The 23,777-nt window shown below is 43.4% G+C and overlaps 1 protein-coding gene across 1 annotated transcript in view; it reads right to left on the reverse strand.

Annotated features, from left to right (window-relative positions):
- LGALS8 (galectin 8) overlaps positions 1-23,777 on the reverse strand; it is a 346,545-nt gene that overhangs the window by 124,336 nt on the left and 198,432 nt on the right. The window contains exons 4-5 of the mRNA XM_085611427.1: positions 10,666-10,876; positions 1,317-1,436 (exon numbers count right to left, since the gene is read on the reverse strand). Of these exons, the coding sequence (XP_085467553.1) occupies positions 1,317-1,436; positions 10,666-10,876 (331 nt within the window). The remainder of the gene's footprint in view (positions 1-1,316; positions 1,437-10,665; positions 10,877-23,777) is intronic.

The raw sequence follows: 23,777 nt of genomic DNA on the forward strand, positions 1-23,777 counted from the left end.
CAGAGGCCAGACTGAGCTCCCATCTGTATCCCCTGCCTTGCCACCACTTCTACTCAGGTTTTGCCTGGTCAGGAAACACTGAACTTTTTGTAGCATGGCAATGCATTATTTCCATTGGGATTACATGGTGGTATTTGACAGTGATGACCATACTGTTCTGCTAAACAAGCGTAGATTGTCTGGCATTAAAGGTCTTGTGATTTACCCCTTTCCTCTTTGGTCCTTTTTTCTCTTCAGTGAGTGGAATGTCTTGTGACATCCCTCAGGGCTGCATTTTGTCATGTTATTTGTGTAAGATCAGCTGTACCCTAGACTACTTACTGCTGCTGTCATTCGCGTCTACGATTTTCAGTTATACACCCATATAGGCAATATCTTTCGGTTGAATTGTGGTTGCAACGGGATAGTAATAAAACAGATCTTTGTCACCGGTGGAAACCCTAATGGCTCCTATTCAATCAATACTTAACATAATAGATGGCTCTGCCATACTCGTGACCGGAACCCATATGAAATACCTTACATTTATTATTATTTAAATTATATTTTCAACTTTTGGATTTTATAATCATGATATTTTTTTTATCAGAGGTAACATTTTAGAGATGAATTCACAAATTGAATCCCAAAAACTAACAGGGCTACACTGAAATAACATATGAATCAGTCAGTGTATCACCCTCATCAATATGGGCCTGATGCACAAAGCATTTTCACGGTCGCAAGTGCTCCGATTCGGTGTTTGTAACCTTCAAAATTATTTTGTTTTAAGTCCAAATCCCACTTTTGGAGGCAGAAAATGTTTCCAGCTTCTGAAAAGGGATTCTGAATGGACACCGATTCGGTATCTGGAACTGAATATAAAAAAATGTGAATATAAAAACTTGTGAATATAAAAACATTGTTGAAGAGCTGGCAATTGTCCAGAAGATCACTGACAACTCTTAATAAAACGTTTTTTTTAAGTTTGCTTCATTTAAAAGCAGACACAGTAAAGGTGGCCATGAACCCTGTGATAGTCTCTAATTATAGTGCCCCATAATTTTGCAAACTACCTCATTAACTTTCATGAGGTATGTAAATTAGAAAGCCTAGAAATGATTGTAAACATTTTGAAAATAACAATAGGTATTCTTGCCCCATTTTACATTCCTCACAACCCTTATGAATGCTAGTTTAGGCAGGTTTTCTTTTAGTAGCAGGAGCTCATTAGAAATCAGGGAAGTGACTGTGGCTGTAATTTAATGTTAACTTTGCGATAATCATCGGGTGAGTGGAAAAAAATGTGAACTGAAAGTGAAACAAATAAAGATTACCGTGTTAGTAACCAAACGGATCATGTCAATCTTCACCATTCCATATATTCCAAGAGTGTCCACTCTTTCCAAATTAATTCTGTGGTTGTAAATTAATACATGTTTGCCATTTGCAGCCACCTGAAAAAGGAGAAGGTATCTTTATGTATATGCTTATCACCACACAATATATGTAAGTTTTCAAAACTTTAATACAATGCAGAATAAAGAAAGACACGTGATTCAAATTTGCCACAGTGGGAGCTTTGCTTCACAGTGTGTGAGCCCTAATGCAGGAGGATTCGAGCAGAACACTGTAGTCCTGGCCCACAAGGCCTGAAAAAACTCATAATCTTCGAAATGGTATGCTACCAGAATATTTTGTTTTAAATAGTCTACCAAAATATGTGAAGGTAAGCATTAATCTTCAAGATACAAACAAAGATGTGGAGTTAGGAATCTACACTTAAACCTATATAAACTTACCTTCACAATATTTTGGTAGTCGATTTTCTGGCTAGTACCATATTTTGTAGCAAGATATTTGTGTGCTTGATATTCTGACATATTAACATTCAAAATACTGTTATAATGTTTCTGCAAAATAGATGGTAGAGTTTCTTGGACATTAGTATATATTTTCACTGGTAGGCCGTTTCACCCTTCACTGAACGAAGACCAGAATGGAATAATTTACGCATGTTATTAACTTCTACACGTTTTACCAGGAAGAGCACAGCTAATGGCTATCTTTTCACATAATCCTTCATTTCGCCTTATCGGGATTGACTTGTCAAACAGCCAGGGCAGTCTGCAGCTATACACACTACATCTCCCTGCACTAGTCTTCATATCACTAATCTACAACAACTCTGCAAGCACTCAGCACATATAGCTGCCACTGTTCATTCCCAACCTTGCCGACCAAGCACCACACTGGGAATTACTTAGCAAACAACCAAGGCAGACCAGAGGCAAACAATGTTCACTCACGGATCCTCATTACACCACCTAAGGAACAAAATAGCAAAATCTTCTGAGAAAACACTATTAGACCTGGCATCCTTGGCGTGGCTTTCCCTCCTAACTTTTTGCCTTCAACCCTCCTGTTTGATGACTTTGTTTTTGCTGGCATTAGGACTCTGCCCACTTTACCACTGCTAACCAGTGCTAAATCGCATAGCAAGCCTCATCGGAACTGCTGCTGCGTGACACAGCCTCAGCACAGGCCCTTGCATCCCTCGTCAACGGTAGCTTTAAAGATGATGCTGGATTCCACATTGCAGCCTTGCAGCGCTGCGCAACCAACGCATTGCAATGGCTGTGTGCCGCATCCTCAACACCAGACTTTGCATCTCAAGCTCTGTCGACAGATTCCTCAATGATGGCAACAGCCCTCTCATCGCAGCCTCACTTCATCTCAGAACTGAAGCATTGCTTCAGCTGAGCAAAGCATCTTCGACACAGAACCTCGCAATGCTCCGCAAACCAGGATTTGAGGTTTTTTGTTCCGTGGGCCTAACTGGAGCCCTGTAGCCGTCCCGCGCTCCATGACAGTCGGCCTGAATTTGTGACTTTGTCCCAGTCCAGAGTAACCAGATATCCACAGTTGGTGCTTCGTGCTATTTTTACTGAAATCTTCAAAATTACATATTTTCAGTTCTACTGATTGGGTTTTTGTCATTTTGGTCTTGTTTTACTTATTAAAACTAACACTGTTGTCCTAATCTGATCCTTTTTGTGTGGTGTTTTTGTTTTATTACTGTTTGAGGTGTTTCACAAATACTTTACACATTCCCTCTGAATTAAGCCCGACAGCTCTGTGCCAAGCTACTAGGGGGTTATGCACTGGTTAATTTGGTGTTTGCTTGTGCTTTACCTTGACAGGGATTGCGATTGCTGCTTGACAAGGGCTCACAACCTAGTCAACCAGTAACCCAATTTCTCACAAACACCAAAATCATCATCATAAAAAATGCTCCAACACCTACCTCGTCTGCAAACTTGATTCAACACCCATCCCTATCACCTGCGCAACTATAGCTTAAGCTTAATTTTCCAGAAAGATTTGCGACTGGAGGACACATCTAGTTGAGATAACCTCGTATCACGCATTATAGTAAGGAGATTGATATCAGTGATGCAAGTAATGCACGTTATAATCTGTTTTTGCAACACCATCCAAAATAGCACTTACATTTGAGGCAAATGGTAACACTCATTCCTCCTGTTACGCAAAAAATTATTTAGCAAACAATTCTCTAAGAAGTACTAGATACTCAAAGGTAGGCAATATCAGAAGTGAAAATTGACAGAAATGTAAAAAAAAGACGAAATAATAGCAACTCCTCTGTTTTTAAATTTTTTCTGCCTATAGGGGGCTCAGTGTAAAGTACTGTGCTGCTCATCGGATTCCGATTCACTGCACAACAATGAGCTTGAGAAAATAAAATACACTGATAAAGTCAGTGGTTATTGTCAACCAATATCTTATTTGACCAAGGGTGAAAACATAAAATCCTAGTAGTTGTGAACCAACGTACAATTTAACACTGCAAATCTGGTGAGAAAAAGGGTGGACAAAAAGTTCCAATGTAAGAAATCCGGTAAACTCCTCTATGTGGGAGACTTGATAAACTTCTTGTGCCGGCCCAAATCCATCCACAAATGTAGCATACGTTACACAGGACGCTACATTTGCGGACGGCTCTGTGCTGCAACTAGGAGTTTATCAAATCTCTCACGTAAAAGAAGTTTACCAGACTTCTTACATTTGAACTTTTTCCCTCCTTTTTCTCCGTTTGGTCACACAACTACTAGGATTTAATGTTTACACCCTGGGTCAAATAAGACATAGGACCGCAGAGAGACTTGAAGCATCTCTGCTTATTTTTCAAGAATATTACCCTGGTCTCAGATCCGACAGACTGGCTCGGAGTCTACCCAATAAACTGAAACATAGAAAGTTGTCCTGACTAATCAGTTATTCGTTCTTGAGAACAAATATTTATTTACTAGACAGAAAGACCTAACACTTTTTGGAGATAAGATCGGGGATTCACCATCTACTGACATATGACCGTTTTCACGGAACTTTGGGATATCTACCACGATAAGAGCCTTGAAGTCACACGGGTGACGAAACGTGTTAGCTGTGCCTTTAGATGTTACTTTGTCAAATAAAGACCTCTAACAATAAACAGAATCTAGATTGAGCTTTGCCTGACTGGCTCATTGGACTAAAATTGACTTACTGGACTAAATTCTTGAGTGTTGTCATATCCTTGGTATATATGTTACGAGCTGTGGCCTTTTGAACTCATCGCCCTTTGTCAACACTATTGGTAGTTTGGTGTCTGATATCAACTAGCACCATGCTGCTTACCTGTTACTAACTGCATTTTTTCAATTACCCACTAAAATTAGTTTTATAGTAGGAAGTGCAACCCAGTTAACCCCTAATACAGCTTTGTATGCAGATGACCAAATGTGCCCGAGTCTTAGGTCAGTCTGTCCCCTGCCAACGATGCTTGCGCCTTAGTAAGTTTCAAACCATTTAGGCCGGATTTTATTCAGACAGCGATGACATCTGCCAAACCAGGGTCTACTTTAGACATCGCTCCTGCCAGGATCTTAGTAGCATTGTCCAAGCGGCTCGCCCCGGCCATCTGCTCCTTACTTAACTTATCGATAAGCTCTTGGAAAATTCCCATACCTTGGAAAACACACAGGTCATACCCATTCAAAAGAAGGCTAATCTTCCATCCATGTACCTCTCCAACTATCGTCCAATCTCTCTGCTTCCCTTATTGAGTAAGTTGTTGGATGGGCAAATAAACAGCCAATTTATGAAGTACCTAGAATCAAACATGATTCTGGACCCATCCCAATCTGGGATCAGATCCATGCATAGCACTGAAACAACACATATTGCAGTCACTGACCACATAAGATGCTCTCTAGATGATAATAAGCCATCACTGCTTGTGCTGTTGGATTTGTTCGCAACATCCAATACTGTGTCTTATCCTAGGTTCCTTCAGAGGCTGCAGACTATAAGAATCTATGGCACGGCCCTAAAGTTGTTCGCTGATTTACTATCTAACAGAACCCAGACTATCAACTTTTTTTTAACAAACTTTATTGCATTTTTCAAAGACATACATTTTGCTTTCATATAAGACATAGCTTCAATCTGCCAGGCGATACAGGCGACAATCCTTTCCACAGGTGAAGTGTACTGATAGGTTTGTAATGCTTTTGCTATTTCCACGTTGAACATGTAACGCAGTACCCACCCATCTTAAACTAAACATCGTCACTTGAAGGAATAAACATTTATCAATTTTAAAGCCAGTTTTCCAGCTCGACTCAGTGTATAAACCACAGTCCAAATTAAGTGAGAAAACATGTTGTGATAGGGAACCTAGAACAACCAGGCATCATGTAACTTTTAGCCATTCAGGTATCCTATGAACACCCAACCAGTTATGCAGTGAAGTTTTAGCCCCAATATAGGGGCTGAAGGGAGTGCAGAGTTTTAAAAGATTCTAATAGGGCATTCCATTCCAATGCTATAGGCATTTTCGGTAAACTCCGATATTCTCACGTTGTAGAGCAGTACTTTCAGCTTGGCCCCATTTCTCCACCTCTTTCTGCAATTGAGAAAGCAAGGGAGCAGAATGGGACTTCCAATGCTCTGTGTGTTGGTGTCTAGCTAACAGCAACGTTAAATCGATAAAGAGCGAACTCAGACTATCAACTTGGGACCTTTGAAATTGCGTACCATAGAGCATGACATAGGGGCTCTTGCCTTATATGATGATGATACCTGGAATATAATCTCTTTCAATAAACATCTAAATAATGTGAAAGCAAGTTTTGCAGCCGGGGTGAAAGCCATCACAACCTGAATGAAAGAAAACTGTCTCCAGCTGAAAACAAGCAAAACAGAGATCATGCTATTTGGCAGGCCCCATTCATCTCTGGGCTCCTTATTGGCTCAGAGCCTATTCCCAAAATGGCAGTCAAAAACGTGGGTGTTTGCCTTAATCAGTCACTGGCAATGAGAGAACCGGTTGTGGCTACCACTGTCACCTGCTCTTATATGATAAGACTACTGCAAAGAGTCTTTCCTCTACTTCCACTTTCTGTGAGAAAAACTTTTCTCCAAGCGTTGGTTATCAGCCACCTGGATTACTGTAATGCCCTACCGGTCACTAACAATGAGACACTTTTAAATAAACTTCAGGTGGTCCAAAATACAGCAGCTCGCCTCATTCAAAATCTCCCTTCTGGGAATGCCTCTTCTCCCTTTTTTACGCTTACTTACTTCACTGGCTTCTAGTCTGCAGAAGAATTACGTTTAAAAACTGCTGTTTAACACACAAACCTCTGAGCGGCAAAGGACCAAGATATATTTCCGCAAAGTTTACACCTTACTAGCCAGGCAGAACCTTAAGATCTACTGACAAAGCTCTCCTTACATTCCCTCGAATCAGGAAATCCTGCTCAAGAGGTGGATTCTTCTCATACATTGTCCTCTTCTATTGGAACCAGCTACCCACAAGCACACGGAATTGTATTGATTCAGAAAACTTCCGAAGACTATTTCTGGTCTAACTGTTCCAACTTTGCCTGAGTCCTGTGCTGCTCCCAGATACCCCTCCCAGGGTAATTTGTGCGTGTTATGAGTTAAATTAACATAATAACATAACTTAATCATGCCAAGCAGAGGGTTTGAGTCACAATGGCAGAGTGGAGGGATCACAAGTTGCCTAAACAGAATACCTTTCATAGGAGGGAAACTATTCTTTTTTGTTAAGATACGCTTTGCATTGAAATGTTCAAAATTCTGAAGTACAAGAGAGAGAAATGGTACATAGCATCTTCCTTCCAATCCAATAAAGAGGAGTAGTCAGCTATTTATATGCAACACAAAGACAAGCAGCATAATTTATTATATACATCTTCAACTACTTCAGCTTAACACCAAGAAAAGACCACAGTATTCACAAAAGGGCCCCAACCTCCAACAGAACTCCCCTTTATGAAAATCTCTGAAACTGCCATCAGATACTCTAAAAATCATGCTCACTGCCTCAAAGCCTGAAAGGTGCTCATTCATGAGCTGCTAACTTAGCCATTTCTGCAACCCAGGTCTTCTCTTTCATCCTCTGCTTCGATTTCAAATTCTAAAGACTTATCTTTTTTCCTCAGCCACAGGTATAGATAATTGGCATCATCCAAACAAACGGATATTTCAAATACATAGAACATCCATCTCCGTGCTCCACAGTGTCGTATGCAAGAAGTAATATAACAGTAAGGTTGCCACCTACGATCACTAAGACAATTAGGGCCAGATTTACGACAGCTTTTAGTGGTAGCAAACAGAAAATCAGGCCGTTTGTGACTGATAAAGAGCTGTTTGGCCAGTACCAACCCTATTTTGCGAGTCGGTATTAGGAAAGAGCGTTTCAAGGGTATCCCTTCCTAATAGAGAGTTGCAGGGTCATGTATGAATGTTTTGCAACCGGAATGCGGTCGCATAACATTAATATTTTACTGACTCTGTGAAGGAGGTGGTAACCCATTCACAAATGGGAAGGGGTCCACAAAGGACCCCTTCCCCTTTGTGAATGTAGGCAGCAACAGTTTTTTAAGAGCAGGCAGTGGTCCCACGGATCACTGCCTACTCTTAAAACATGAAAAGGTAGCCTTTCATTTTTCTTTTTGAAATACATCCCGTTTTCCTTTAAGGAAAAGGGGCTGCATTTCAATTTTTATAATTGCTTTATTTAAAAAGCAATCACAGACATGGTGGTCTGCTGACCCCAGCAGGCCACCATCCCTGTGATTACAGACCATTCCCAATGGGTCACAAATTGCAACCTACCTCATGAATATTTGGAGGTACGTCATTTGCGACCCCATTGGGAATTGCTAAATGTTTCTGAGACACATTAGTACATCGCATTTTGTGAGTCACTAATTGCAAGTCGCGAGAAAATCGCAATTAGAGACTCACAAAATGAAATGGTCGTACATCTGGCCTTAAGTGAGTTCTCAATGTGTGAGTGTGAAAACAAGACGTACGATAATCGATGGAGGCTTCAAGTTGTGTGATTCAGACCAACCAGATACGAATGTAGTGGAGCTCATACATCACTAGGTCTGGAGGTGGGGGGAGGAGTAAATTGTAATTTTCTGCATGTTCAGAGCAAGTGGTGACATCTCGGATCCATTGGGCGTACCTAGGAGGGTCCTGGGATTTCCACGACATGACTATTCTACGTTTCCCCATCAGCAGATTCAGAGACACAAATTTACGGCAGGGTTTTAGAACCTCGTTGACGTAACATGGGTGTGCTACCATGGGGGAAACTTTAAGTCTGAAATTGTCATTGACTGCAGTTCCATGGTCAACTTATGCCACTATGCAAAAATTCCGGGGCATGACAAAGTCATATGTAGGAAATTAGCATCCAGGGCACCGCATCACCAACAGTTTGAGTTGGGGAGAGGCCGTATTTAAACATGGCAGTGGGGGTGTAATACCTTTCTACACAATTCTTGAATGTAGACATTAATTTTGATACCAGGTGATAGGTTGTGAGAATGGTGAGCCATATTGGTTTTTGTTGCTGTGACTTTTTTTTTATTTATTTTTTTTAGAACTGGTGAGCTGGAGTCCCATCTCCTCATTCCTGTGAATTGCTGTGATCTTGTAAATGACCTGAAATTGTGATTATGAAGTCACAATCAGTGACAGGATCAGTGGCAGTGATCCTTCTGGACCTCAGTGCGGCCTTCGACACCGTCAACCACAGTATCCTGGCCCAGAGACTACATGACCTTGGTATCTCTGGCTCGGCCCTGATGTGGCTAAAGTCATTTCTTGACAATCGATCTTTCCAGGTGGCGGAGGGTGATTTCCTCTCCAGGGAGACACCTATACACTGCGGAGTACCTCAGGGCTCATCTTTAAGCCCTACGCTCTTCAACGTGTATATGTCGCCATTAGAAGGTATTGTCGTACCGTATGGTATTAAACTTCTGACCTACGCGGATGACACCCAGCTGGTTGTCTCCCTCAGCCAGCAGGATAACCCCGAAATAGATCTGCACTCCTGCCTGAGGGACATAGTCAGCTGGATGAACCTATCCCACCTAAAACTCAATGGCGACAAAACGGAGATTATGGTGATAGGCAACCAATCCCATTTCCGGCCGGAGTCTCTATGGCCTCCATGCATGGGCGCACCTCCAATCCCCAAAGCTGAAATTAAAAGCTTGGGGATCTGGCTTGATCAAAATCTCACCTTAAGCACCCAGGCAAGAAAAACGGCTGGAATATGCCTTGGTCTCCTACGCACCACCCGTAAGATTCTTCCCTTGCTCCCATTCCAATCAAGGAAACTCCTCTTACAGGGTCTTATCCTTTCAAGATTGGATTATGGTAATGCTCTTTATCTCGGGGCTCCAAAAAAAGTGATTGCCAGACTACAGGTGGTGCAAAACGCCGCTGCCCGGATTCTCACAAACACTAAGACCCGCTGCTCTGCCAAACCAGAGATTAGAGCTTTACACTGGTTGCCCGTTGAGCAAAGGGTACATTTTAAGGCTATGTGCCTAACCCACAAAATCGTCCAGGGAAAAGCGCCGTCCATATTAAAGGACCTTGTGGTTCCATATACCACTACCAGAATCCTCCGATCCTCGCACGCCCATCTAATTCAAATTCCCAAGATAAGGAAAGCTCGTTCAGGAGGTCGACGTTTTTCCTTTCATGCGTCCAAGCTTTGGAATTCCCTTCCGCCTGACCTCCGGGCCCAACACAATCTGCTTCCCTTTCGAAAGTCACTAAAGACATGGCTGTTCCCATAACCATCTGCTTCGCTATCGGTTGAACTCTCTGTCGCATCTCCTAGCGCTGGGACGCTCAAGGGCAGCCATGCGCTCTAGAAATCTCCTTACATTTACATTTACATTACAATCGCAAGAACAAATACATTTCATATAATGTAAAAAACGAAGAAAAAAATCATATTTTCATGCACACTGAGCAGAAAATAATGTGCTTAATTAATTTCATATTTTTTTTGTTTGCTAAGAGCACACGACTAATTGCAAAAACTAACAATAACCACTAGATTAAACATTAACCTTAAATTCCGGAGTAGCGTGTGGTTTGCCGTAAGCGCTTTAACGCCTCGTCAGGGGCAATAAGAGCAGTATACAAATACTATTACAATCTGTTGCAATAAACTGAATCTAAAGGACGCTTTAGAGGTGCAAGCTTTAGGACTCCACATATGAGCAAAGTAACTTGAGCATTCTGTTTTTATTAGTCTTTTCCAAATCTCACCTGAAACTTGTCACTGAAGACCAAGACAAGTATTTCAAAGGGCTGCCCTTTCTTGATTGGCATCTGGTAAGTTATCTCCTCGTGGCCCCACCGCTCGTTCTGCAAAGTATTGCAGACTATGCAGCCTGATCTTTTGAAGCGGGGGTTGAAGTGGAAGGCCACATCAGCACGAGGGTGACTGCTACTCCCACACTGGAAGTCCACCTGGAACCTGAAAACAGTTTACATTCATAAATATATCTTTATTCAAAAAATACTACATTAAAGTACTGTGAATGGCAATGCATTGATTCTTGCCGAAGCCCTAAATACTTTTTTGAAGTCAGACAAATGTGTAATTCCACATACAATTTATTGCTAATTGTAAGAGAGCTTTACACTACCAGACAGCTACATTTTGATTATTCCAGGAGCTATAAAGCACAAGCGTCTTTAAAGCCTCAACTCTATTATCGCTGTACCTTCTTTGCCTAATTACTGTCTGTGAAGATCACAAAGTCCCAACTAAGAATTGGAGCACTCACCTTGCTCTACGTGACATTCTGCTGAATATGTAAATGAAAAATGTTCTAATCTCTGCTGCTACAGTTGCTAAAATAAATGCGACCCTGAAAACATTCCTTTCCGTGGATTTGCATCATATATTTAAAGTTTCTCATTCGGCGAAAATTGTGTATTTTGATGAATACTTTTAACCGCAGATTCCTCACCTTTTAAAATATCCCTATGAGTGGTTCTAGAAGATTCTCAAACGTTGCCCCTACTTGCCAGTAGGTACATATCTATCTCTCTTTCAAACGTTTGCAAAATAGATACCAACTCCTCAGTCTTTTCTTGTATGTTGTGTGTAGTAATTTGTTATGAATGGCACAAGTGCCATCACATAAAACATAGAAATGGCTAGAGCAGCTAAAATGATTGTTTTTTTATAACCATCTAGATTTTGAGAGACAATTTTCAGTTTCCAAATCCTTTGGGGACCCACCCATCAATATTGTCCTCAATTTCTATTTTTGAGTATATTTCAAAAAACAAAAACCTGCTAGTATTTTTTAGGTTGAGCTTGTGAGGCATGCTGTATTGGAGTATGCACTTGACGCCCTGCCCACTCTCCGCCAATATTAGTCATTGGCTTGTTCATTGTCCTTCGTAAATGCTGGCTTCTGATTCATAAATAGGCTGGTTAGTCCCACCTTAGTACCGCCTTGACTTCATTTGTAACCTTCCATGGCGACTGGCCCTTCTACTTCGGTTGTTACACCGTACGTGTTATTTAGTCTGTAAGCACTATTTTTTTTAGAGTTTCTCTTGTTTCCTGCAAGCAGGACATGTGCTGCTTCAGCTAGAACCGCTTGTGTTGTTTTTAAGCAGCATGGCCGCGTTTTACCTTATCTTATGTGTTTTAAAATTAACAACATGGGTGCCCGCTTTCACCCTTAACACAGGCGCCCACTTTCACTGTAACCCGGGTGCCCGCTCTCACTGTAACACGGGCGCCCCCTTTCACATGCTCCCCCCACTCAACTCTTTCTAGTTTGCTAGCAGCATTCAGTATGGCCAGCCGCTTTAAACAAGCATTTGCAATGCAATAGGTCTCGCATTATAAAAGTGTGAGCAGTTGGTATTGCTAATAATAATGCAACACTAGCTATTGGCATTGTAAATGATAATGGCATTTATTTATGTGTTTGTTTTATAAAATAGATAAAGGCATTGTCATGAACAATGCCAATAGCTTACACTTTTGCAAATGCGAGACCTATTGCATTGAAAATGCTTGTTTTTGTTTTGATGCCAGTCGGTTGATCCTGTCAATTGTTGCGTTCTTTCATCTAGTTTTGTATGTTAATTTAGGTGGCGCCAGTGAGCTACAGGCAGCTAGGTGGATGTTAGTGAAATGTAGATGTTTGAGTGTGAATTCGTCTGTGGGCGTTTTCATCAAAGAAATCGCTCTGCAGGATACGGCGACCTGTTGCTAAAATAAGGTATGCTGTTTGAGGGGGGATGTGGTAGCAGTAACAGTAATGCACAATGTAAGGATTTGTGCTATAGTTGGGAAAATCTAATGCTACGATAAAAAAAAAAGGCTGTAATAAAGTTTTGTAAGGTTGTTTCAGCAAAAGACCGAAAGCGCATGTAATTTTAATTAATGCTTTGCATACAGTTATTTCTAATAAGGTAATGCATTTTTACAGCTGGTAGGATATGTTAGGGAGTAGAGTGTTTATTGTTGTAATTTGTGTGTAATATACACGCTGTACAGTGGTGTACCCTCCAAATAATTTAAAACTTTTGTTTGCACACTTACTTAACTGGCGAGTGTGCATTTTAAGCATGTTGGCATGTACCAACATTTCGTTTTTTTTAACGCCGCATTTTTTAAGTTGGATAATCTTTAGTTAAAAGGCCACATGTTCTAAACTATATTTGACCTAGCTGTACATTTAACAGTTTTACTAAAACATATCGTCTGCATACTGACTTAATTGGCCTTCATACAAGATTTCTTTGTGAACTACGTGACAATGTGAGGCAAACAAGGGGGGGGAGAGAGCAAAGGAAGGGCAGGCAGTAACACTATGTATATGGGTGCACACAGCGTGTGCTTTACTGAAATAAATATGTGCACAAGCACTACATGTTAACAGCGCATGTGTTAGGCCCCAAACAAAAAAAACATGTCCCAGACGCAAAATACAAAGCGAATGCGCACCTATCCTAAAATGAATTCGGACAATCCCGTCCCTCCTTACAGGCACAAACATTAGGGCCTTGTATATATCTCCATGCCAAAGAACCTTAAAATTAAAAATATTTGCATGCCTACAATGTTTACAGGAGAAAAGCTAAAATAAAATGCTAAGTGTTCCACACACACCACCCTAAATTAAGCTCCTTCCAAGTACTAATATTACGGCCCTAATATGACTACAGCCCAACAGATTTGCCTAACACACCGCAAAATAATAATAAAAATGGTAAAAAGAATAGGATTACGGAGGAGTAGGCCACAGCACGTGATAACACGTGATAACATATAGGCCCTACTAGAAGATTTCTTTGAGAACTACGTAATGATGAGGCAAGGGGGGGGGGGAGGGGGAGAGCAGAGGAAGAGGGAGCGGCGAGAAGCACTATGTAAATGGGTGCACACAGCGTGTGCTTTAGTGAAGTAAATATGTGCACAGGCTTTGGATGTTAACGACGCATGTGTTTAGGCCCCAAAAAATATATATGTCCCGGTCTGGAAATACAAAGCGACTGCAGGCCTATTCCCCAAAGAATTTCTAACAAACCTATCCCTGCTTGGCGGCGCTAACATTACGGGCTTGTATAAATTTCCATGCTTAAGCACCTTAAAAATATAAGTCCTTTTGTGACTACAATGTTTAAAGGAAAAAAGCTTAAAACAGTGCTAAGCGTCCCAGCACACACCACCCTAAACTAAGCTCCTTGCACGTACTAATATTACGCACCTAATTTGACTACGACCCAACAGTTTAGCCTAATACAACGCAAACTTGGCAAAAAAAATAGGATTACAAAGGAGTATGCAGTGTTTACCTCAAGGATGGAGAAGAAGCAGCCTTGTTTACAAACACCTCGTCTGACTGCCTAGAAACAGCCTAAGGCTAAGTGGGTGGGGGGTTTGTGGTGAAACTAAGTAGACACTGTCTTGGAGCCATTCCACAGCCTTATCTGTTGTTCTAACAAGTCTGGAGACTACAAACATGTGTCGACAAGTTAAAAGGTGGTCGTAAAAACATCCTAAGGGAGGACAGCAGTAAACAAGCACCGGAAAATGTAGGAAGAGGATAACAGTTTAAGCAATGGCAGCAGCTTTTGTAAAGGCAATTCTTTTATCACAATGTTTAGGCTTTTACCATCATAAGAACATCTCCGGGTTCTCAGTTCTAACATATGTATTCAAAGTATTGGTTTATAAACGCATTTAATTTTTGCTAAAAACAAAACTTAATCGGCCATTTAAATACTAAAAACAAAACTTAAAGAAATGAGTCTCGGCATGCACCGCCCTAAATTAAGCTCCTTGCATGTACTAATATTACGCAGCTAATTTGACTACGACCCAACAGTTTTGCCTAATACAACGCAAAATCGGCATAAAACTGCTAAACAAAATAGGATTACGGAGAAGTAGGCAATGTTTAGCACTAGCTTAATATAATGCCACAGCACATGATAACATGTAAGGCTCCAGAGCGCGATAAAATTATGGCCTCATTAGAAGATTTTTTTGATTACTATGTAATAATGTGAGGCAAGTGGGAGGGGGAGGAGAAAAGGAAGAAGGGGCGGGCAGTAGCACTATGTATATGGGTGCACACAGCGTGTGCTTTAGTGAAGTAAATATGTGCACAAGCACTAGATGTTAACAGCGCATGTGTTTAGGCCCCAAAACCCAAACAAGGAATCTCAGAAAAGAGGAGATGGTGAATATGATTTAAGAGGGGGTCTTCGATTTTAGCAAGTGATTTCGTTTAAAATGCACGATTATCATGACTTGATCCTGCAAAGTTGGAAAATCATTCTGTAAAATGTAAAATAAAAATAAAAAGTCAAGTGATTTGACTGAGGCAAGACTCGAAGTGCACCAATGAGTTCTCGTGTCCGCAAAGAAGAGCCGAATTTAGATTTTAGTCAGTCATTAGGAGGTGGAGGGTGCATTTCCATTCGGACCAAACAACCCATGGGAACATTTTGAAAGTGGGTAATGCCAAACAAAACAAGCGGGCGAAAGTGAAAGCAAATGGTGTGCAGGCTGCCAAATGGTGGGGGATCTGGAAGTGCAAACGAGTGCTTTCAGGCTGCCAAATGATGCGCGCGCCCGGAGCACATGCACTGTATTTGGAGGCCTGAAAGCACTCGTTTGCACTTCCAAAACTCGCTTACTATAAGTCTCGCCAGAGCAGCGCTAAAGCGCTGTCTCAGCGAGACCTAAAAACCCGGCATTATCTCAATCCCCCAACCACTCTGTTGCTGCTTAATCCCACTCTGTCTCCCTCGTGGCTGTTTCTCCCCCCACCAACCAGACCTAAAGCCCCGCCTCCACAAGACTGTCTACGTTGCCTCTATCCTTGCTTGTTCTGCATTATTTTCGATCTGCCCAGAAGGAAGCGTCGCTATCTCTTGGACAGCGGCTATGAGGTTGAGACAATTGCCTCAATTCAGGGGGAAAAAAAGATTTCTGTCTATCATTAATTGAAAGAATTGTGCTGGAGCTGGAGAGGTGGAGGGGGCGAGTGAACTGTCCCTTTCAGGAGGCAACCTTACCCCGCCATCTCTCCTATGAGAGCTTCATTAAACACGAGCGCCTCCGACTTAGAAAACTTTGCAGGAGTTATCCGAGGGAGCAGCAGGGCCTAAGGCTCGGGGGATTTAGCAGAGAACACGTCAGGCAGGAATAACTCGCCATTGATAGGGAGGTGGGTGGGCGAGGAAGAATACGGCCTCCTCCAGCCCAAATGACTTGCCGATTTATGGGCACCTCCTTGATGCCCTCAGCCTTGTGATTTAGACTATTACGAGCTGTGTTAAGGCTCAGGGGCATTTTTTAAAGCGTTTTACTCTGCTTTTATCCACACTTATTTCTGCACTTTACCGCTGTATTCTATACTGTTAGGAGCTGTGTTAAAGCTCCGGCGGGCATTTTAATCGCTATTTGAACATTATTCTTTGCCGCCATCTTGGTCAGCGGTCCAGTAGTTGGACGTTGACACTATAAAGGGGCTTGAAGACGCGACCGTGCAGCGGACGCTCGCAGCGGGTGCGCCATTGGCGCACCAATGGCATGCCTGTCTGCGCTCGCCGCGTCCTACCGGTGCCAGGTTACAACCCCTGCCCGTTTTCCCTCAGATAAATGCGTCTATACATGGGACCAGCTTCAACACTTAAGGGGGGTAACTAATGGTAATTGTTTACACTCTATTTCTCCTTTTAGCGACGTTTCCCTTTGCTCCCATTGTCCCTTTAAATTCTGCCCAGCCTCCAAACCCCAAGTTGTCCCGCCTAATCAGGAACTCTATAAAATGTTCCTGTTAGATTGTTGATCACTATCCAAACACTCAGCAGAAATCTCCATCCTATTAGAGGAAGAACTCCTGGAAGTTCTGTTTTTAACCGAAACGTGGCTCAATAATAAGTCAGACCCTGACTTCGTTCAAGCCCTCCCCCCTGGGTACCACAATCAGAGGCAAGATCAGGAATCAGGTAAAAGTAGTGGCATTGCTATTATACATAAAAGGCAGTTTATTTGTCGCTTTTTAGCAGGCCACTTACCAAATTTCGAGAACCTCTCCTTTGCGATAGGATTCTCGCCTACCCTCACTTTCTCAGGTATTTTAATCTACCATCCCCCTGGCGCCCATGGACAATTTTGTTGACTTCTCCCTGGAATGGCAGCCAACTTAGCCAGCTCCCCCTCTAACTTTACGATATTGGGGGATCCCTCCTATATAGTCGCCTCTGAGTTGGTTAGTGATCTGACTTTTCAGCTCAAACAAAAAGTTACTTGTCCCACCCACTCTAAAGGCCATTTAATTGACCCTATTTATTCCAATATTGACGAGTTATCGGTGAGGGATCCTATCCTTGGTCTGACCACTTCCTGATTCCTTTTGCCTGGGCCACCACGCGCCCCACCCTTTCTGTTAGCCCGGTTAGAAGCCAGGCACGCCTGTGGTCTTAACTCCAGCTGGAACAATGGATGTCAGTTCTCGAAGATACCAGGCCGATCCCCGACTCTAATCCAATTGGCACAAATAACAATTTTAACAAGTGGATTGGGTCTTCTTTAGACCGTGTTCTCCCCAAAAAGTGAATTCGGAATAAAGCTAGGACCAAATTAACGCCGTGGTATTCTCCTAAACTCCGTGAGCAGAAACAAGTTTGTAAAAGACTTGAAAGAACATGGAGAAAGGACTACTCCTTATCAAACAAACTAAAATACAGGGAGGCCATCAAAATCTATAAAGCGGGAATTAAATTGGCGCAAGCCACATACTATGAAGAAATAATTACCCTGGCTGCCAACTCTCCACGGGAATTTTTTTGCACTGCAAAAAATCTTCTTAAACCATCTTCCCCCTCAGTTACCACTGATGGTGCCCGTTTTCGCTGTAATGAACTGGCAGAGTTCTTTCAAGATAAAATTCAAGCCATTTACACTACCTTTCCTCATACAGCGTGCCACAGCACTCGTTATCTTTGGATACTGCTCCTCAGATCATTGAGCATCTTCTGGAGGAAATTCCTCTGATAGATCTCAAGTCTTTAGGAATTATCTCGGCTCTGGTAAATTCGGGTTCTCCCAGAGACCCAGCACACCCCATTCTTTTGAACCGAGTCGATGGAACAGCTTCTCCAGTGATATAGGAGCTGATCAATTCCTGTATCTCTACTGGAGTAACCCCCTCTGTGGAAATGTGCTATGGTGAAAGCTTTGCTAAAAAAGCTGAGTCTCAATCCTGATCTACTGGGAAATTATCGCCCCATTTCCCTCCTTCGAGGGATCAGTAAGATTGTTGAGAAACATGTCAATTCAGTTCTCTCCACATTTTTGGAGTCTCACAATCTCCTTCACCCCTCTCAGACTGGCTTCTGACCCCAACAGGGGACGGAAACTGCTCTTTTAGCAGTAGAAAATCCTGGACCGAGGAGGCATTGCGGCCATCATCCTTTTAGATCTCATTGCAGCTTTGGACACTGTTAACCACAAAATCTTGGTTCTTAGACTCCGGACTCCGGAATCTCGAGTGGCTGGGGGGGGCCAATGCGTGACTCATAACCTTCATGGAACACAGGTCATTTCAGGTCTTTGAAGGTGATACTATCTCAAAACGTATGTCTCTCAGCTGCAGTGTTCCGCAGGGATAATCCTCGAGTCCCACTCTATTTAATGTATATATGAGCCCGCTAGCTGAAATAGTTCTTCCTTTTGGTGTCAAGATTATCACTTACGCTGACGATACACAACTTGTCGTGGCCTTAAACCACTCTGACAACTCCTGACCTGGCCTAGGCCCATGCCTTTAGAAGGTGGCCAAGTGGATGGAGATTTCATATCTGAAATTGAACGGAGATAAGACAGAGCTGATACTCCTAGGCAACTCCCCTATCATTAATGCAGGACTGTTGTGGCCAGACAGTCTCGGCCCCGCTCCTGCTCCCAAAAATCAGATCAAAAGCCTGGGCATATGGCTTGACCACGATCTGAATTTCAAACACCAAGCTCTGAAACTGGTGGCCACCTGCTATGGAATCCTCAGGATGCTTCGGAAAGTTTTTCCTCTTTTACCCTTCCTTGCAAGGAGACTCATGGTCCAGGCTCTAATTCTTTCCCGCCTGGAATACGCGAATGCCCTTATCTAGGAGCTCCCCATGCAACCATCACGAAGCTACAGACTGTGCAAAACTGTGCAGCGCGCATGCTCCTCCGGATTCCTAACCGACAATCTGCTAAACCAGCACTCAATACCCTTCACTGGCTTCCCATACTGGAGAGAATTAAATTTAAGTCTCTCTGTATAGTTCACGAGTCCTTCGAAGGGAAGGGACCGCCTTTCAACCGCTCTATCATCTCGCCCTACCGTCCTAACAGGTGCCTGTGCTTGGACAACCTCCGTCTGGCCTTAGTTCCCAGAATAAAAAAGGCGAGAAGCGGAGGCGGTTTGTATTCCTATAATGCTGCCAGGCTGTGGAACCTCCTTACCCCTCACATTAGTCATGAGTCCAACCATTTAGCCTTCCGGAAACTTCTCAAAACATGTTTTTTCCTTAATCTCGCTCAGTAACTTTGCCTTAGTCTATGCACAGCTGCTATTAGCGCTGGGATGCCCTCGGGTAGCTACGCGCTCTATAAATATTTTTTCATTCATTCATTCATTAATGAGAGATGACATCTCCTCTCAGAATCTCTTCTGCACTGTGGCTTCCGGACCAGGGCCCCCTGGCTTTCTCTAACAGCCTGCCTGAGGATTTTGAAACCAGCAGATAACATGAAAATCTCATATGGAAAAGCTTTTGCCACATGGGTCTGAGGTGGGAGGGGGTGTGGGGATGCTGGGCATCTCTAGGTGTGGGAGGCTGAGTGTCCCCAGAGTACAGCGGAGTGACACAGATTCCTCGAGACAGGAGCCTCTACACTTGCTCTCAGGCCGGAGCTGCCCTTCGCTGACCACTCCGGTGCCCCCAGAGAGCCAGCACATGGACACCACGCCACCACCCTCCCTTTGGTCTGAGCTGAGTGCCGTCATGGTGTGGGCCTAGTTGTAGCACGTCTTTAACAAGTCACAGCGCTGCAATGGCACTGTGCGTCATAACAAATGTGAAATGGTGCCCACCAAACACCACGCCTCTGGAGTTTGTCGTGTCTGCTTTATTGTTGAGTATTAGCCATGAAGCAACGATGTGGCCTTTGACATAGTTTTGAGTAACTGCAAAACGTAGTGATGTCCAGTGACGACCTGCCCGAAGCAGAGTGGACACCGCGCAGTGAGTGGGTTTAACTGACGTCACTCTAGACCTGACGTCACTACAGACCCAATAACGGATCTCTGCCCAGTTCCTTCCTCAAACCATTCCGAGCCCGCCTGATCAACAAGAATGCTCCTTAATTTGGAAGCATGGTCATAATAGTCTTTTGTGGGGCTTTGAGTAAAAATATTTGTTGGGCCCATACAACTACTTATCCGGAGGGCATAGAGTGGGTTCCTTACTTGCATAAAACTTTTATTTTTTGCTTCAGCTTTTATCTTGCCTGAGAATAACCCCAGGGACAAGGCCTATTATTCTCCCAATCAACCATCTCTCTTCTGCATGTCTGTCTGTTTTCTTGCACATCTTGCATCCAGTTATCTCTCTCATTTGTGTCTTCCTTTCTGCTCTCTATCCCTCTACACTCTTCCCTTCACCTTTATATCTCTGCTCTGCTGCACTGCTCACGTACGCTTTGGTCATCTCCCATGCACTCGTCACCCAAGTGACTGTCGCCATTCCAAGCTAGGACTTTATATTCGTCACAGTGAGCAAAAACAGAGTCCTGCTCTGGTGCCAGGTTGTTCAAAGCGGCAGGTAAAATGATGTGTTGCCTTTTGGATGCTCCCTTCTCCTTAGAAAAAGTCAGTTTTTATGCCATTTATTGACATTTTTCAACGTCTTGTTGCTAAACATGGTGGCTTCATAAGGTAGCAGCCTATGGTGGTCTTATTGTAACATCAGCGATGACTTACCGAGTGACACAGCTGGACCCACAAAGTCACTACACCACAATATACCCTGTAGCATCATTGCTATACCAGCAGTCGTGGCCGGCATGGCTCGCGGGTGGCGGTTCAGGCGGGTCATGCGGGGGGAGGGGGGGTAGCTCATATTTTTTTGTAAGAAAATGTACAAATAAAATAAACTTACCATTGCGCCAGGTCACGCTATCCAGTTGCAACGCTTCAGGCACCCCGGCTCCCCTGACCAAGCACTACGCTGCAATGCAGCATTGTGATTGGTTGTGAGTGTCCTGGTTGGACGCTCAACCAGGGAATGGGAGCCTTGGCTTGTTCTTCATGCAGGCTGTAATGCAGTAGAAAGGTGATAGTGCGAATGACTGGTTCGGGCCGCCCAAACAGTCATTGTGCACTTAGGAGTGGGCCCACCCGCCTGCGCGCCCGCAAAGCAGCAGAACATGTCACAAAGCATAAAATGATAATAACTTGATGTTATTATCATTTTATGCCTCTTTGCACTGATTAAAACCAGTGGGAGGGGGTGGCGCTCCTCCGCCATAGCGGAGCAGCAGCCACGGTATACCAGTCCTTAGGCCCAAAGAGAGCCTTAATGGCACACCTTGACCAGGCAATGCAGCAAATCCTGACTGACCAGCAGCTGCGCAGCTATTTTAGCACTTGTTCCTTCTCATACACACCCAGTGTAGCCCCAACTTTGACTAACAGCACCTCTTGCTTTTCCAGTTGAAGGCCTACTCACAGCTGTGCCAGTGTGCCTGGTCCTGTCAGGTGGCACACCAGAGATCCGTACACAGCACTGCCAATGTAAAATCCTGACACAAAATGACAATATATAAGAATCTCAAAACATGTTAATAACCACTTGCCCAGAAAGTCACACAGTGGTATTTTAAATCGAGATGGAAGTAATGCACTGCAGTGTCATTCGTGAACAGTACACATTCTGCAGGAAGGTTCTGCTACAAAAACTTCCACAGCACCATCCTAAAACAAGCATTAGCATAGCCAATAGGTCTCGCCTTTGGGACCTTATAAGTATTTAGTTATGCAGCACAATATCATTGGTACAACAGCATCAACTGTTGCATGGCTAAACACTTATAAGGTCCCAAAGGCGAGACCTATTGGCTATGCCAATGCTTGTTCATCCTTAAAGCCCTGTTCGTCGTGAGGTGGTACAATTGCTCCAAATACCGTGTTTTCCATTGGTCTATGGAATGGCATGACTTCGTATGAAGAATGTAATTAACCCTCTGTGCTCGGATAATCTGATCACTGAGTTTTAGGGCTGATAAGCTAAAAAACAAACGACGACTGCTATAGTTTTAAAACCACACAAGGTTTGTTTAGAGACTTCCTCATGATAAAGCAAATCAACGGGAATATTGGGATCATGCCCATGTCACCAAGGATTCACTATTCTTTGCTGAATTTGCCCCACGATGGCTAACAGGGTGGTTTATTTTTGAAGCACAAAACCGGAACTGTTTCTCACTCACACTTTTCTAAATAAGAGCAATTCTTTCATGATTCTTCACGTAACGTGAAACCATGTAGACTGATTCCAAGATGACGGATATAGTTTAGAGGTCGCTGGAATCCTAAAAGAACGGCGTGATTTCTGCTCTTTGCAAAGTATGGCTAACATTTGGCAAGTGTACAAACATAGTATAGTGTTTTGGAAGTAGAGTAATGAATGCAAACACAGTAGTACTTAAATGTTGTTTTAAGTACAAGGCTGGTGCAACTCCTAGATCGGCAGAAATGCTCAAGGAAAATAACTGTTCGAAAAAAAAATTATTTTGAAAACACCAATGTCCTGTGCCTTGAATACAGCGGCGCAGTATTTGTGGAAAGTAACTTACAGCTGAGACAGCAGTTTAAGCGGGCACGCGTCCTGAGCAAAAGAGAGAGCGCGCAAAATACATCCTTTATTTCAAGCACCGTCGGGTTTATAATGGGCGGAGCTTCAGGGATGACAACACTAGAGTGAAAAGATCCCTGCTGAAGCTTGGGAATAGAGACCGCCATTAGAGAATAGTAGTGGTGCGCGCGCGCGACGGCAAAAGTTTTCCTACCTGGGTCTGGCCTTCCAAGAACATTGCGGATTTTGGTTCTCTGGTGGCTGGCATCCTGGTAGGGTGAGTCCGCAGGCTCCGCCTTGGGAAACTACTCAGCTCCTCTACAGCTAAGTTAGGCGAGGGAACCAAGAGATGGGCGATTGGAAAACCTGGCAGTTTTTAGCACATTACTTTAGTAAGCATCCAAATCCCAGGGGATGATTCTATATTCAGGGAGAATCATGAAAGGAAAGGGCGCGTGCGTGGGGGAAGGAGGGGCTAGGGTGTGAGAGCGAATGGCGAGGCGGAAGTAGAGGGAAGATGTCGGGCAGGGTGGATTGTTGGGAGGACAGATGGTCGGAAGAGAGTGGAGATAAAAGTAGAGAACTGAGGATTAGATGAAAGAGTGGGCGAGAAGAGAGAGGGAGAGTGATGGCAGAGAAGCAAGGACGAGAGAGAAAAGAAAAAAGCATGCGAGCCGAGCGAGTGGTGCGTGCGCGACGGTAAAAGTAGGCTGACGAGTGGTGCGTGGGTGCCTGCTACAAAAGTATAAGAATAACGAAAGAATGACGAGGGAGTCGGAGAAGGGATGGTGTAGGGGAGAGGATTAAAAAAGTAGGCTAGCGAGTGGTGCGCGGGTGCCTGCTACAAAAGCATAAGAATAACGAAAGAATGACGAGGGAGTCGGAGAAGGGAGGGTCTAGGAGAGAGGATAAAAAAAAATGCTTAAAGACATCGCCCGGAAAGCATAAGAATAACGAAAGAATGACGAGGGAGTTGGAGAAGGGAGGGT

This window comes from Triturus cristatus, chromosome 6 (assembly GCF_964204655.1).
Source record: "Triturus cristatus chromosome 6, aTriCri1.1, whole genome shotgun sequence".
Lineage (NCBI taxonomy): Eukaryota > Metazoa > Chordata > Amphibia > Caudata > Salamandridae > Triturus > Triturus cristatus.